The sequence below is a fragment of the Juglans regia genome, chromosome 1 (assembly GCF_001411555.2).
Source record: "Juglans regia cultivar Chandler chromosome 1, Walnut 2.0, whole genome shotgun sequence".
NCBI lineage: Eukaryota > Viridiplantae > Streptophyta > Magnoliopsida > Fagales > Juglandaceae > Juglans > Juglans regia.
In genome coordinates this window covers 33334737-33349665 of record NC_049901.1, presented here as the reverse complement: position 1 = coordinate 33349665, position 14929 = coordinate 33334737, and the positions used below count along the sequence as shown (strand labels likewise).

Sequence of the window (14929 nt, the reverse complement as noted above, 5' to 3'; positions counted from 1 at the left end):
ATCTTTTGTTGCTAGTTTGGTTTAGATTTTCCTTGTAAGGGTGAAATCGAAGGGAAGAAGAACCAAGTTGTCAGCTTTGATAAATAATTTTAATAATAACAAAAAACTAATTTATAAATTAACCCTATTTAATGTGAAATACCATATCTATCTTATAATAAGAAAGAACTTTAAAATTTAAAAGAATAAAACTACTTTGTCTCTCTACTTTGACCACTCTATTTGATTGTTTGTAAAAAAAAAAAAAAATTATTTTTATTTAATAATTAAAAAAGTGATTTTAAGTTTATTGATATATATATTTTTTATTTTTTAAAAATATTTAAATGTATTAAAAAAATTTAAAAAAAAATCACTAGATGATACACCTAGCAGTAAGAGTAAGGCGACAGAGTAGCCCCACTCAATTTAAATCATTATATCAAACCACGCCTTTAGTAAACCTAGTATTTCCAGCATTTGTAATAGCTTCTTTATTTCTTGTTAACAAAAAAAAAAACACATTAATTTAAAACCACTTTAATTTATAAACTATCATTTTATAATTCTCCTAATAAACTTAGCACTTTTTCTCTCCTTGTTATCGGATTCTTTCTTTATAAACTTAGCACCTTTTAAATATGTTTCCAAAAAAATTGGAAAAGTGGGAATCCAAACAAGGGCACGTTGTTGAACTTATTTGGATGGGAAGCAAACAAGTTAAAATTTGGGAGTCATTTTTTAGTTTTCTGAGTCAACACAGTCCTCCGATTACCTCTTCTTTCTCAAGTGATAGGTTGGAATTTGTTTCCCATAACACCTCGAACGAAAAGAGTTTAGTGCCAACCCAATCAAAAGCATCAAAGACAAACGAAATTACACATTATGTCAACCCACGCAAAAAAGTAAACCGAATTACACATGAAAACCACTATCACAAATTTCATATATGCCACCACGGTTCCATCTGGTGGCACTACTTTGCGCCCGGAAAGACTCCTAAGCTAGCTATCTTCATCATCCCATTCAATAATAATGTGGGAGAGTATAATTACACGTCAGGACGAGCTGAAAGGGTTAGAGGCTAAGACTATTCTCGGCTGGCCGTTATAAGAATTTTTCGGTGGTTACTGCTGCTGTATAAAAATGGTGGTTTTTCCCACTATGAATGGCCTTGATTCTTCAGGCTTCTTCAAATATCCAAACCCTTTCGATCATACCATGTGTCATGTAATGCTCTCCCTTCAGAACAATTTTACCTTCTCTCAAAAAACAACACAAAACTTCAAGCAGGTAATTGGGGTTATCCTTTTCTCTCTCAGCCCTGGATGTGCTGCCCAGTGTCTCTCAAAGCCCCATCCATCTTTACCCCACCCCATCTTATTCCAAACCCCCAAAATAATAATTTACGGGTTGTGGAGATAATCAAACTGACCCCCCCAAAAGCCAAAACTCCTCTGCTTCCTAGAGCAGCAGACACACTTGGGCACACATGAGAGCACAAACCAAGTTGCTGACTGTAAAGATCATAACCCATCACGGCCACAAATCCCAGAGTCTCAACCATTATAATGGATTTTCTGAGTTTGAGAGGAACTCTGACCTGACTGAGGCTGTTGTTGTGGAGCCTGCAAGTTCAGAGGTGGTTGCGTGTTGTAGTGGCCAAAAGGCTGAGAGTAGAGAGAATTCATTAAGCCCTGCAAATAAATCGGACATCTTATAAATTTTCTCTCATAAGAGAAGCATCAGTCACCAAAGTCAAGGTATGAAGCAGAAAACATTTAGCCAGAAGCAGAGAGCATTTGACAGACTATGCAGAACAGGTGGCAAGGTCTCCATGATATCTTGCATCTTAGCTTTTTGATGATTCTACCTACGAGATTACCCTATAAGACAGCATTGGTATTAAAAGAAACCTGAGACTGAAGTGGGTTGGTATTTGCCACACTGAAGTGGCTCTGCGATGCATCATCTTGTGAGGGGTCACTGAAGCCAACCTGAGTAAATAGACCTTGGGATCCATGAGACATGTAGTCCTGCATTAGAGCAAATATTAAAAGCAGAAGTTCCGGGGGAGAATGGTGACTAGAGCAAACCTGAGACATGAAATCATTCCCTGTACCAAAGCGAGAATATCCAGCTTGAGAATTCTGGTTCAGAAAGTTACCAGGAAACCCACCTTGTGCTCCCTGGGTTACATAATCAACGGCATATCCACCTTGAGAAGCCTGCAGCATGCCAGCAACAGTCAACATTATAAACAATAAGGTGGCATGATGTATTTTGAAGTCACCCCAAACAGATAAACGTTCAAGTTGTATTGAAAGAAAATACAAAACAATTAGCTGTAGAGATATAAAATCCACAAGACATCCTCTTCAATACACCTTCTAAGAGCTGAAACACATCTCACGTATAAAGCAACATATTGTACTACATTATACATCCACTGCCTGTTAGCTTCTCTCCATCTAACCCGATTATAGACACTGGTTTGATGGAAGGGAAAATCCAAGATATGAGACCTCAATTTACATTGACAGAAAATAAGATGAGAACCCTGGAGTTTTAAATCCGTTTCCAACATCAAATACATCCCAACACACCCATCGTCGATGTATAAAAACATATGTTCAAGTCCACAATAATTCCAAGATTTCCTTAATGTGTACCTGAGTGGAGAAGTCAGTAACATTATAAGGAACATGTGATCCCTGGCTTTTGAAATCATCACCCAAAAAATCCTGATGATTTAAAAGACAAATTCAGAATCAAGAAAAACTAAATAAACAAACAATAGAACATATAGTGTTCTATAATAAATACCTGAGACAACCCCGCCATGGAAAATCCATCACGAAATGTTTGGCTCGACCCTTGAACTGGCATCTGACACATAAAACAAAATATTGTCAGAGCATAGCAATGCAAATATGGGAAAAATTAGAGACATATTTTAAAAACTGAAAAAAGAAAGAACGAGGACAGACATTATTAACAAACCCAGGTTGAGATAATGGACCGCCAACAGATGGCTGGCTGTTTGGGTTCTCCAGAGCCGGAAAGTTGAAAGTAGAGCCGATATTTCCGATAGCTTGCTGGGTCCCTTGGTGGTGTGGGAGATGACTGCCAATAGCAGCACCAGCATTTCCACGGCCCGCTCCAAAGCCCCGACTTCCAGGTGGAGGGACGTGAGGAACTGCTCCCACAGGCCCATGGGCGGCACCACGAGTTGGAATAGCATATGGCTGAGAAGGCAGACCACCATGAAATGGTGGAAGGGGAACCCGAGGCATTGGATACCCAGCAGGATGCACCCCGGGCTTATGGGTACCATTAGGAGGTCCAGGAGATATGAAAGTACCTGCAATTGGATCAAAATAGCATCTTAATAGTGAAAAATGAGCAGACTGGAGCAATATCCTCTCCTGGATTTTAAGTCTAGTGTAAGGCTCCAAGACACAAACATATCCTAAGCACTTGAGAGAACTCTGTGGCAAACCATTTAAAGATACAATGCGATAGCAATAGCATACCCCTACCACGACTGCTTCTTCTATCAGCATTCTGTCCAGGTGATGCAACAGAACCAAAAGTATCGTTAGGCACAACTCCAGGTCCACCACTAAAGAAAAGTCTCCGATCATTATAGATCTGTGTCAAAACAGCAATAACCATAACGTCAGGTCTCGTCCAAATACAAGCTTCATAATTGATCACTGACTACAAACAGCAAACCCTCCCCCCCAAACAAAAAAAAAAAACCCGTAAGATGCACTTTAGCATTTTTATTTTCCATTCAATGCCTACCTTTTTGGGCTTCTGAAATTGAACCATACTCTGCTTCAAGTTATTCAAAGGCCCTTCAACCAAGCATTCATGCTCCTGATGAAACATTCACAAAAGAACGAGAAGATAAAAACAGAAAACAAATTATTATTTAGGATGAAATCAGAGATTTTTTTTTTTTTATCGGTAAACAAATTTTAATTGATCAAAATAGTACCCAAGAGCCCAAGTATACTATGACGAAATCAGAGATTAATAATTGCAAGTCAAGACCTGCAGTAATTGCATATCTACCTAGAAACCTATATCACTTCACTGTAACAAGGTAAAAAATTTAGGAAAAGATTGACCAAAAGAAATAATGAGTAATTCCAATATAAGTAGATGATATTAGAGTAGAATGTACACTACAGGCTGTGCAATATGTTAGTGGGCCATAACACTGACTCCAGAGGAAAGTACAATAAAATACAGCATTAGATAACCCACAATAGCATAAAACAACAGAGAAATACCTTGTAGTGGGTCAATAAGCCATTCCAAAGTGGCTGTTTGCTCAGGACTTTAGGATTCCCCAGAATGACAATACCATATCGAGCACGTGTTAAAGCAACATTGAGCCTACGAGGATCATTAAGGAATCCAATTCCCTGAAAAGAGGTCCAGCAGTCAAGCATCAACTCAGGAGATTACCTTTAGGAAAATATTAAAGTAGTAATAAAAGCACCGATCAAAGAATTTTTTTTAGCAGTAATAAAAAGTGGAAGCACTAAGATATGCGTTTCCAGCAGGCAGAATCTACCAATCACCTAAAAACACAAATGTAAACGTAATCAAGAGGAAGGTTTTTATATAAATTATAAACTTCTCAAGTAGTTGTCTTTTATGGTAAGCTATACATGTGTTTAGTGGGTTTGGACCCATGAACTTCTCCTCCACAACGCTTACAAGAGGAGACAGCACTTGGTGAGTTTGTACCCATGACCTCGACCTCAAATGGGCGACCATGGAGGTTACCTTGCCAAGGGACGGGTTTTACAATTAATCCTTTTTAACCCTAAAGGATCCAATTTCCATCTTGGTATTCTGAGAATAATTATTGTTCATTTCAATACAAGAATCATAAAACTGTGAACCACATCAAAATCTGAAGAATATAAGCATTTGCCAATAACCTTCATCTTAAAAACTTAAATAACCTCTTAACAATAACAATAACAATAACAATGATAACGATGATGACAACAATAATTAAAAACAAATGCACATTTCCACCGCCTAATTAATCAAAAGGCAAGCAGGAACAATCATGAGTCTTCATGACAAAATTTATACTCAGCATGCATATGCTACACACTAAAATTAATGAGTGTATATGCTAAATTAACTAACCTGATGTTCATTACTCCTCACACACGACAAGATAATGTAGTCTTTTTCCCTTCCCTGAAACGAATCCACGCTTGCGACCTGTAACAAACATATTTTAAGAAACTGCAAGAAAAATCTTAGGACCTTGCATTGGTGAGTCAGAATCAAAATATTACTTCTATCTCCTTGTAAAGTTGCTGTCTGAGAGCACCATTTCTTGACATATAGTTTACAATATATGCTCTTTGTCCCTCATACGGTGTTATCACCCCAATCTGTGAAAATGTGACATAATTAATCACTGAACAAGCAGAAGTAAACCTATGGGGAAATTAATAAGAAACGAAGATCCATAGAATTACCTGACTAGGAACCACACCGCTCCTTAAGAAAGTAGTTACAATCTTTTCCACGTTAGCAGCCTCAGTCCTATTTAAATAGGATGTCCCACTGGCACTTATCTCCTCTTGTCCCATCTAAAAAAATATTGTTATCAAAACGGTATCTCAGAAGAGAAGTTGAAAAAAAAATTGAGATATTGACAATATACACACCAAAAAAGAAAAATAGAAAAAAAGAGCTGTACAGTTTTAGAATCAAAATCAATCCCATTTCTGCAAACGAAAACTATGATTTGACACCAAGCAAGACATCAAATCAAATAACACTAGCCATACAATTTTTTTTTTTTAATAAGTAAAAAAATTATATTCATCAAATGCAATAAGCGAAGCCCATGTACACAGGTAGTATACAAAAGAAACACCTAATTACATTCTAATACTAGAAAAACGAGGACAAAAACTCATTGACAGCCCACCCATTAAGCACAATAGCTGAAAACCAACTAAACAAGGAACACATAAAAAAATTCCAGAGTTCTTCTACATTGCGTTCCCTATTATTAAAACACCTCTCATTCTTTTCCAACCAAATGCACTACATAATGCACAAAGGAATCATCTTCCACGCAGCTGCCACTTGAGAGCAAATATGAAGTCTAGTCCAACATGCGAGAAAATCTACCACTGATTTTCACATAACCCAGATCAGTCTGGATCTTCTAAACACACCATCCCATAACACTTTAGTCACATCAAAATGTAAAAATAAATGATTAAGTGATTCCGTAGCTTTCTTGCACATGAAGCACGACTCCATAACAAGCATTCCACGCTTTCTCAAATTGTCAATAGTCTGAATATTCCCAATTGCTGTTGTCTATACAAAAAAAGCAACCTTTGACGGACCATGAGCTTTCCAAATACTCTTCCAAGGAAAAGAAATGTAATTCTGATCGGACAACATCTTATAATATGATCTAACAGAAAAATTTTTAAACGTTGTATATCTCCAGAACATTTGATCCCTGTCATGTCTTCTAATATCCACTGAATACAACAATCTAAAAAAATCAGTAACCTCCTCAATTTCCCAATCCTGAACAGATCTGAAAAATCTAACATCCCAATGCACCTCTTCATTAGAGTAACTCATCAACTCCGAAATTGATGCCTGTTGATTAACAGTCAATCTGAAAACAGCCAGAAAAGCTCAAAACAATTCATTCTCACTACACCAAACATCAAGCCAGAACCGAACTCTTGAACCATCACCAACCGCAAATTTGACTTGTTTCACAAAATAATCCCATCCTTTCCTAATAAACTTCCATAAACTCACATCATAAGACCCCCTACTCTCCTTAGTGCACATCCCCCCCAATCACTCCCACACTTCCGATCGATCACCCCCCTCCACAACGCTTCCTCTTCCCTATGAAATCTCCACAACCACTTCCCCAACAACGCCTTATTAAAACTACACAAATTACGAACCCCCAATCCTCCATCAACAATCGGACATCATACTTTTTTCCAGCTTACTAAAGGAATCTTATTCTCCTCTCCCAAACCACCCCACAAAACAGCTCTATACAACTTTTCAATACGATTAGCCACTCCAACTAGTAAAGGAAATAATGAAAGGAAGTAAGTTGGGATATTAGAAAGAGTACTCTTTATAAGGGTGATTCTACCCCCTTTTGAGAAATACAACATTTTCTACACTGCCAACCTTTTCTCAATCTTCTCAACCACCTGATCCCAAATATAGTTTGCCTTGAACGACGCCCCCCAGCAAGAGACCCAAATATTTCATAGGCAAATAAGCAACTCTACACCCCAATAATTCCACCAAATAGTTAATATTATGCACATCTCCCACCAGGACCAACTCTGATTGACCCAAGTTCACCTTTAGCCCGGATACGGCTTGAAAACATAACAAGACAGCCCTCAAAGCTTGAATCTGTTCCCCAACAGCATCACAAAAAATAAGAGTATCATCAGTAAAAAGCAAATGTGATATAGAAATGAAGCCGTTATTATTAGTTCCCACCGAGAAACTTGATATAAAACCTCCTCCTACCACGGCCTCCACCATAGGGCTCAAAACCTCCATAACAAGAACAAATAAAAATGGAGATAACGGATCCCCTGTCTCAATCCTCTAGAACTTTGAAAATAACCACAAGGCTGCCCATTAACTAAAACTGAAAACCGAGCAGTCGAAATACAATGTCTGATCCAACCACACCACTTGTCACCAAAACCACATCTTCTAAGCATGTAGAAGAGAAAATCCTAGTTTACGTGATCGTACGCCTTTTCCATGTCCAGCTTACAAAGAACCCCCAGAACACCCTCCCACATCCGACTATCTAAATACCCATTCGCAATCAAGCACAAAATCAATGATTTGCCAGCCTCTAACAAATGTATTTTGGTGTTTAGAAATAATCTTATCCATCACCTTGCTCATTCGATTCGCCAAAACCTTCGAACTTATCTTATAAATTCCACTTACCAAACTAACGGGACGGAAATCCTTCAACTCCGAAGCACCCACTCTTTTAGGGACGAGAGCGATAAATGTGGCATTCATTGACTTCTCAAACTTTTGATAACATTAAAATTCTTGTAGAATCTGCATCACCTCCTCTCGCGCAATTTTTTTTTATAAGTAAACCTCCTCTCACACAATCTCCCAATAATCTTTAAAAAAAGCCATAGAAAACCCATCCGGGCGAGGAGCTTTGTCTCTTCTCATCCCACATACCACCCGATGCACCTCAAGCTCTTCAAACGGCCTTTCTAACAAGCTTGTTGTAAAAGAATCCACAGCCTCAAAATTCAAGCCATCAATTTTAGGTCTCCAATCTACCATCTCAGTTAGGAGGGTACCATAAAACTGCACAACATCATCTTGAATATCATCAAGTGTAGAGAGCACATTATTATCAGCTTTAATCATCTCAATAGCATTGTTACGCCTATGAGAGTTAGTCATTTTGTGAAAGAAACTAGTGCACTTATCCCCCTCTTTAAGCCATAGAACTCTCAATTTATGCTTCCAAGATATTTCTTTTTTTTTTATAAGTAACTTCCAAGATATTTCTTCCATCAAAAGTACCCTCTCAAGTTCTAACACCACTTCTTTCTTTCTTAACAAAGACTCCTCACTTTCCCCCTCAACCTCCAAGGCCTGTAGCTCCTCCCAAAGAGATTTTTTCTAAAGCTCTACATTCCAAAAAACTTCCTTGTTCCACTTATTCAAATCAGCCTTCAAAACTCTGAGTTTACTTACCAAAACAAAGCTAGGAGTCCCCACAAATTGATAAGACTGCCACCGGCTTCTCACCTTGTCTACAAAACCCTCAACTTCAAGCCACATATTCTCACACTTAAAATAATGTCTACCCTCATGAATACCCCCACAATCAAGTAAAATAAGTGATCAAAACATACCCTTGGCAATCTTTTCTGACATAACTCCAGATAATGAGTCTCCCAAGAAGAAGAGACTAAGGCTGTGTTTGGTTGCAAAGCTCAGCTGAACTCAGTCTAATTTTAAGCTAAGTCTAACATTCAAACACCTTACTCTCAAATTACTAAACTCATCTCAACTCAAAACCTCCTTACATGTGAGACCCACAACCTTTTTCAACTTAATACGTTTTTATATATGGGACCCACAACCTTTTTCAACTTCACATAAAAAGTATTAAACTCATCTTAAAATTCAAACACACTTTAAACTCAGTTTAGATGAGCCACACATAACTCCCTCCACTACTCAACTCACTACTATTCATAAAGAACTTGAGCTCAGCTCAACATCCTAACACAGCCTAAGAATCTATCCAGCCTTGAACCTCCTCTATTAATTAGACCACGTATATTCTCCCCCCACCAAAGGTAGATCCAGTAATTCCAAATCAAATATCAGCTGAGAAAAATCCTCCATGGCTGAAGACATAGAAGAATTACCCGACCTCTCACTTGGATAACGAATTATATTAAAATCCCCACATATGCAATCCCACAAATAGAAGAATCCAGACAATTCATCCCACAACAAATATCTATCTCGATCCCTATTTGGCCCATAAACGCTTGCCAATGCCCATTTCCACCGATTTTCTATATTTTTTAAAACACAAGCCACCGAGAAAACTCCAACACAATCCTCCACCACCTCAACAATTCTCTTATCCCACATCACCAATACACCAGCTAAGGCACCCAAAGAAGCTAAGTAGGTCCAACCAACATATGAACATCTCCACAAGCTACAAATGATACTTCTATCCACAAAATTCAATTTGGTTTCTTGGAGGCAAACAACATCAACCTTCCAACTACGAATGAGAGGTCTAATGTGAAGACGTTTATTTTTTTTTTATAAGTAAACATATTATATATATATATATATCCAAAGGAGTAACCAAGTACACTAAATGTATATAAGAGAACACCTTGCCCATAATAGAAAACCACTAATAACCCAAAAAGCCCGTGAAAAACAACCCAAAATACACCAACCCCGACCCCAACCCCTTGCTTCCCGTAGAACTAAAAACTCTATCCAAAAACCCCACTCTAACCCCTTGTTTTCCCATCTTCACAATGCCCTACCTTTAGACTTCCCTCTAGATGAGCTATCACCCTTAACGTCATAGTTGATTCCCAAAAAAAGGCACTGTAACTCTCTGCTTTTCTTGAAACTTGATTTGGTTTCAAGCGCGTGGCTTGCCTCGATCGCAGTGATTAGTTCTTTAAACTAGTCTTCACATCCTCCATGTGAAATTCCCACGAACTGTTGAATCTCGTTAACTTTAAGCAAAATCCAATCTGCTATTGGAGGAAGAGAGACCAGGGGAGCCACAATATCCCCAGACACAGTATCCACCTACACCAACGCCAAATCCATATTAGCGGGTCCTATCACCATTTTCCTTCAACTCCAACGAGAGAGCCATATTCTCTTCAAATACAGAAGTCAATTGAGGCGAATGACATTCCATTGCATTGATTCCCCCTTACATTCCAAGACAAGGTTTTAGACTTCATTAACTGAAGAGGAATCTCTCCCTTTTAATCTATCCCTCCCCATAATTCCCTCCTTATTATCATAGTTAATTGAGCAATGCAAGCATTTTAACTCTCTCTCCTTCCTCATAGCTGACTTCATAGACGTGGATCAACCAGCTTTTATGGCTACTTGGAGAGCCTTAAATTGTTTTTCATACCCTTCACATGATAATCCCACACAAACCTGTATCTCCTCCACTTTGTTTACCACCCAATCTGAGATTTCCTTCGAAGCAATCCGAGGGGGAAGCATTCATAAAGGCGTCGGACTACCCAGTTCCTCCTCAACACTGACTACTTCAACTTCATCCATCTATATATTAGAATCCAACCTCTCATTCTTAGATAAACGGCCCCACTGTAAAGTCTCATCTGCATCATTCAAACCAGTCTCAGTTTCTTCCTCAAAATCTGCATCCAACTCCCACTGTCAACTCCCCTCGATAGCCAAGAACTGCTTCAACAGACTAGTGCCAGCGTCCACCAGATTTATCTCGTTACCTACAGAATCCAAACCCTCTGCACTACCTTCAAATTTCTCCACAATTTCCCCCTCCTCATTTTCCGGCACCTGAGGCACCACCACTACACCACCAGAAACTTTGAATGTACCCGTTGAACTTTTCTGTGCCAGAACTAGGACCGTCGACTCGAGTATCGGCACCGATACAGATGCGGTAACCTTATCCGAAATTTTCGAAATATCGAAAACCTTTCGTTTCTCCTTCCAGACCATTACCTGGCTTCCACTTGGGCCTGACCTAGTCTCTTTATTCTTTCCCTTCAGCTCTTCACTTCCCAAACCACCCACTACGTAGCCCAACCCACTCCCCTTCTCATTAACCACTTTTTTCCCCTTATCAAACTTAAAATAAAATGGGCATAGCTCTCCCAGCTCGACCCACTCCAAAATACTCTCCACCTTATTTTTTATATCCACCAGATAATCCATCAAGCCCACCAACAACAACTCTTCATCTTCCCTAAGCGACATTGTGCTATGAGACTATTCATCTCCTTTGAGGAGATGAACAGTTTTCTTTTCCAAGATAGAATGCGACTGCGATCTTCCATCCCTTCCACTTGCCTCCCGTATCTTCTCCAATCTTTGTTGCGGTGGTTTCTTCAGAGCCTCCATATGCGATTCCTTCCGCCCAACAGACACCATAGTAGAGGAACTAGGTTTTTCATGAGCTCTATTTCTGTCGCCCGAAGCAGAGGAAGACGAAATTACTCCAAACTTCCTCCAGCCCTCTCCCTTCGAACATTCTGGCACAACAATCGACCCACGCCTCTTATTATGCTCAAACTCAGACATGATAAAAAAAGGACCAAAACTGTTTTGATTCCTCTGCACTACCAAGACTTGATTCTCTTTCCTGTGAGTTCTGAAAAACTCAAAAGAACTCCCTCCACACGCCCCCACCACTGAAGCCAACCAATCCATCATTGCAGCATCAATGGAAATAAACTTGACAACCCAACTACTACTCTCCATAATTCTCCACCACACTAGTGACAAAGAAGGATATACACCAGTAAGTTTTTTATTTTTATTTTTTATTTTTTGTAATAAGTATATACACCAGTAAGTTAACACGTTATTGAACTTTCATACCCACCAAATCCAGTGTAAAGCCGTTTAGGAGATACAAAATCTAAAACCTCACATAATGCATAAACTGGTGAAATGTTTAAAAGTCCAACTGTACTCTTACCTTTTGGGAAGTTCCTCTCTCAAGAAGATCCTTTAGAATGGAAAGAAGTACAGCAAGCCGCAAGCCACAGGACACTGCATAAAAATTCAATCAGAGCCTTTCCATAACAATGTTGTGGAACCCAACTTTGTACATGTATGTACCTTTCACATATCTCTGAACTAATTGAGCTGGAACTCTAAAATCTCCATTTGAAGGGCTCATCATTTTCACGGGATGTTCTAATTCATAATTTGCATCAGATCCCAATGAACCAAAATCTTTAAATGATAACACTGGCTGCATTTTCTTGTAATCAAGGCCGATCATAACAGGATTCTCTAAACTTATTTTGGCAAGATGATTTACTTTTTCATTTAAGGTAGCTGACAATAGAACATTCTGCCTAGGATGATCAGAAATATATGACTCAGCAATCTCCTTGTCAGCGGACGCATCATGCCTTGAACCTAAGATATCTAATATTTCCTCTATTTCTTTCCCAAATCCTAATTCCAAAATCCTGTCAAGACCAGATAAAGCTAATGAAGGCATGAAAAGTGTCAAAAACATCAAAGATTTGGAACAATACCGTAAAAGTTTGGTTGAAAAATAAAATACTAACTACAGATTTTTTAGTGTAAACTATACCTATCTGCTTCATCGAAGATTATCCAACGCAAGTTAGTGTGCAAGAATGATGATGTATGCCTTAAATGGTCCAAAAGGCGCCCGGGAGTTGCAACAAGTACAGATATGCCTGCAACGGACCACATGAAGAATCCAACATATTACTATAGGCTGTGTTCAAATATTCTATAATAGGAGTAAAAACGATTTCTTAAATCATAACTAGACACGATTTCCTACCTTTGCGCAGCCTGGCTTTCTCCTTTGACCTGTTCTCACCACCCATTATATAGCCTGGAACAATCCAATGAAAACGGTGCAATAACTTTTGCAATACTTCATAAACCTGCATGCACAGCTCCCGCGTTGGAACGAGGACCAACGCTGTTACCAGAAGATAATTAAAGGTGAGGTACCCAAAAAAGATATTAAAAAACCTATAATGGTGGTGACAGGTAAGTAGTAGTAGCATGTATTGCTTCTAACAAAATTCCTTACTGCTAAACACTTGTTAAAAACTGATGCATGGGACTTTTTTTACGTTTCAGATAAATATTCCATTAATGACACATAGTGTGTTTCCACAGTACACAAGAAGTATATACGAGATCCACCTAACATGCAAAGGGAAAAAGAGCAAGAAATTCTTGAAAAGTAAAGATAGAAAGAGAAACATCTGGGACCATTATCCAACAATCTTCAAGACCACATCTTTTCTCTCTCCATAGATACCATAATAGACACTATCGGATCATCTTTTGCAGAATTGCATATTTATGGTTGTCAAACTGCCCTTACATTATGTTAAAAATTCCAAAACCCAAGAAGACATCACCCAACCCATCCCAAAGAGGCCAAAGATCATGTTCCATAGGATGTTAGCAACCTCGCAATGAAAATAATATGATCCACTGATTCTCCACTTTTCTTGCACATCAACAGCAATTAACCACAATTATACCCCGCTTCCTCATGCTGTCCAAGCAGGGGAAGCCTTATTTCTCCAAATAAGCTTCCAAGGGATGGGGCCTCGACATGAATCCCCAATATGTTAGATTACAAAACCTTTGAACCAAGAAAAATAAAATTCCAAACTCATTGTAAAGTTTTTCCCATTGATATGGCTTATTCGGCGATTCAGCAAAGCTGACTGGGCGATAGCGATTTTCATAACCAAAAATAGAACTACTGATAAGCTAGTTTTCTCCGCACAGTGCCTGGGTTTGAATCCCACGCAGCTGATTTGCGTGTCCCTTGAAAAACATAACAAAGAAAGCTCAACAATAACAATAACAACAACAACAACAACAGTAACAGTAACAATAACAATAATAATAATAATAATAATAATAAAATAACATGCACAATTACAGGGCATGAGACTGGGTAACCCTCCATTAATGAAAAAACGTACCAAAAGTCCCATCAGACCGCTGAATACGAGGTTCGTGCTCCTGCAATTGGTGAATAATAGGAGCCAAATACGCAACAGTTTTGCCCGTTCCAGTAGCAGCATTAACAAGTCTAAAAAAATGCTTGATTAAAGAACACAAACACAAACGTCACAACAAAGGAAACAGAAAAGTGCAAGAATAAGGATACACATGACGGCCAGAGAGAATAACTGGAATCGCTTGGGCCTGTACCAGCGTCGGAGCTTCGAAGTCCATCCTTTCTGCTCACAGAAAAGCCGTGTGTTTGCGACAATTAAGCTAATTTAACCCAGAAAATCCAGCATAAAAAAGTTTTTTCTTCCTAAATTTCACAGATATCTCGCAGGGAGAGAGAGAGAGAGAGAGAGAGAGAGAGAGACCTCGGAGCTCGTCGCATAAGGTGGGGTGGAGGCCGAGGCTGGAGAAAGAGCATGACGCGAATATCTCACTTTCCTTGTGTTCTTCCTTGCTCTTCGTCTTTGATTCTTTGCTGGGTTTTTCGCTCTTCTTCGTCGCCATTACTAAAACCTTCTTTTTTCTGTAAAACTTTAGGGCGACCGGAGGCTTTTAATTACAATCCTGAATTACATACGAC

The 14929-nt window shown here is 38.8% G+C and overlaps 2 protein-coding genes across 2 annotated transcripts; both read right to left on the bottom strand.

The window, feature by feature from the left end:
* Positions 1-832: 832 nt before the first annotated feature.
* LOC118348720 (regulator of nonsense transcripts 1 homolog) lies at positions 833-6752 on the bottom strand. The gene is made up of 14 exons (XM_035690912.1): positions 6724-6752; positions 6562-6673; positions 5502-5615; positions 5316-5414; positions 5161-5238; positions 4284-4418; positions 3790-3864; positions 3516-3633; positions 2970-3343; positions 2806-2868; positions 2652-2723; positions 2076-2207; positions 1896-2015; positions 833-1676 (listed from the first exon to the last, which is right to left on the bottom strand). The coding sequence occupies exons 1-14, from the start codon at positions 6750-6752 to the stop codon at positions 1539-1541; spliced, it is 1659 nt and encodes a 552-aa protein (XP_035546805.1). The 3' UTR covers positions 833-1538.
* A 399-nt stretch (positions 6753-7151) lies between these two features.
* On the bottom strand, positions 7152-14863 carry LOC118347714 (DEAD-box ATP-dependent RNA helicase 17-like). Its single transcript, XM_035687787.1, has 8 exons — positions 14715-14863; positions 14504-14576; positions 14316-14425; positions 13142-13285; positions 12923-13031; positions 12436-12794; positions 12293-12366; positions 7152-7449 (listed from the first exon to the last, which is right to left on the bottom strand). Exons 1-8 carry the CDS (start codon positions 14851-14853, stop codon positions 7231-7233), a joined length of 1227 nt encoding a protein of 408 aa, XP_035543680.1. The 5' UTR covers positions 14854-14863; the 3' UTR covers positions 7152-7230.
* Between the last annotated feature and the right edge of the window lie 66 nt (positions 14864-14929).

Bases quoted from the DNA above. Each gene is read 5' to 3' on its own strand.
- LOC118347714 (XM_035687787.1), bottom strand. From the start codon at position 14,853: ATGGCGACGAAGAAGAGCGAAAAACCCAGCAAAGAATCAAAGACGAAG. The intron at 14,577-14,714 runs GTCTCTCTCTCT...TTCTGTGAGCAG, and splicing joins CTTATGCGACGAGCTCCGAG to AAAGGATGGACTTCGAAGCT. The intron at 12,367-12,435 runs GTACATACATGT...ATTTTTATGCAG, and splicing joins AGTTCAGAGATATGTGAAAG to TGTCCTGTGGCTTGCGGCTT.
- LOC118348720 (XM_035690912.1), bottom strand. From the start codon at position 6,752: ATGGTTCAAGAGTTCGGTTCTGGCTTGAT. The intron at 5,616-6,561 runs GTTACTGATTTT...ATATTTTTTTAG, and splicing joins AGGATTGGGAAATTGAGGAG to ATGGGACAAGAGGAGATAAG. The intron at 2,724-2,805 runs GTATTTATTATA...TTAAATCATCAG, and splicing joins CCATGGCGGGGTTGTCTCAG to GATTTTTTGGGTGATGATTT.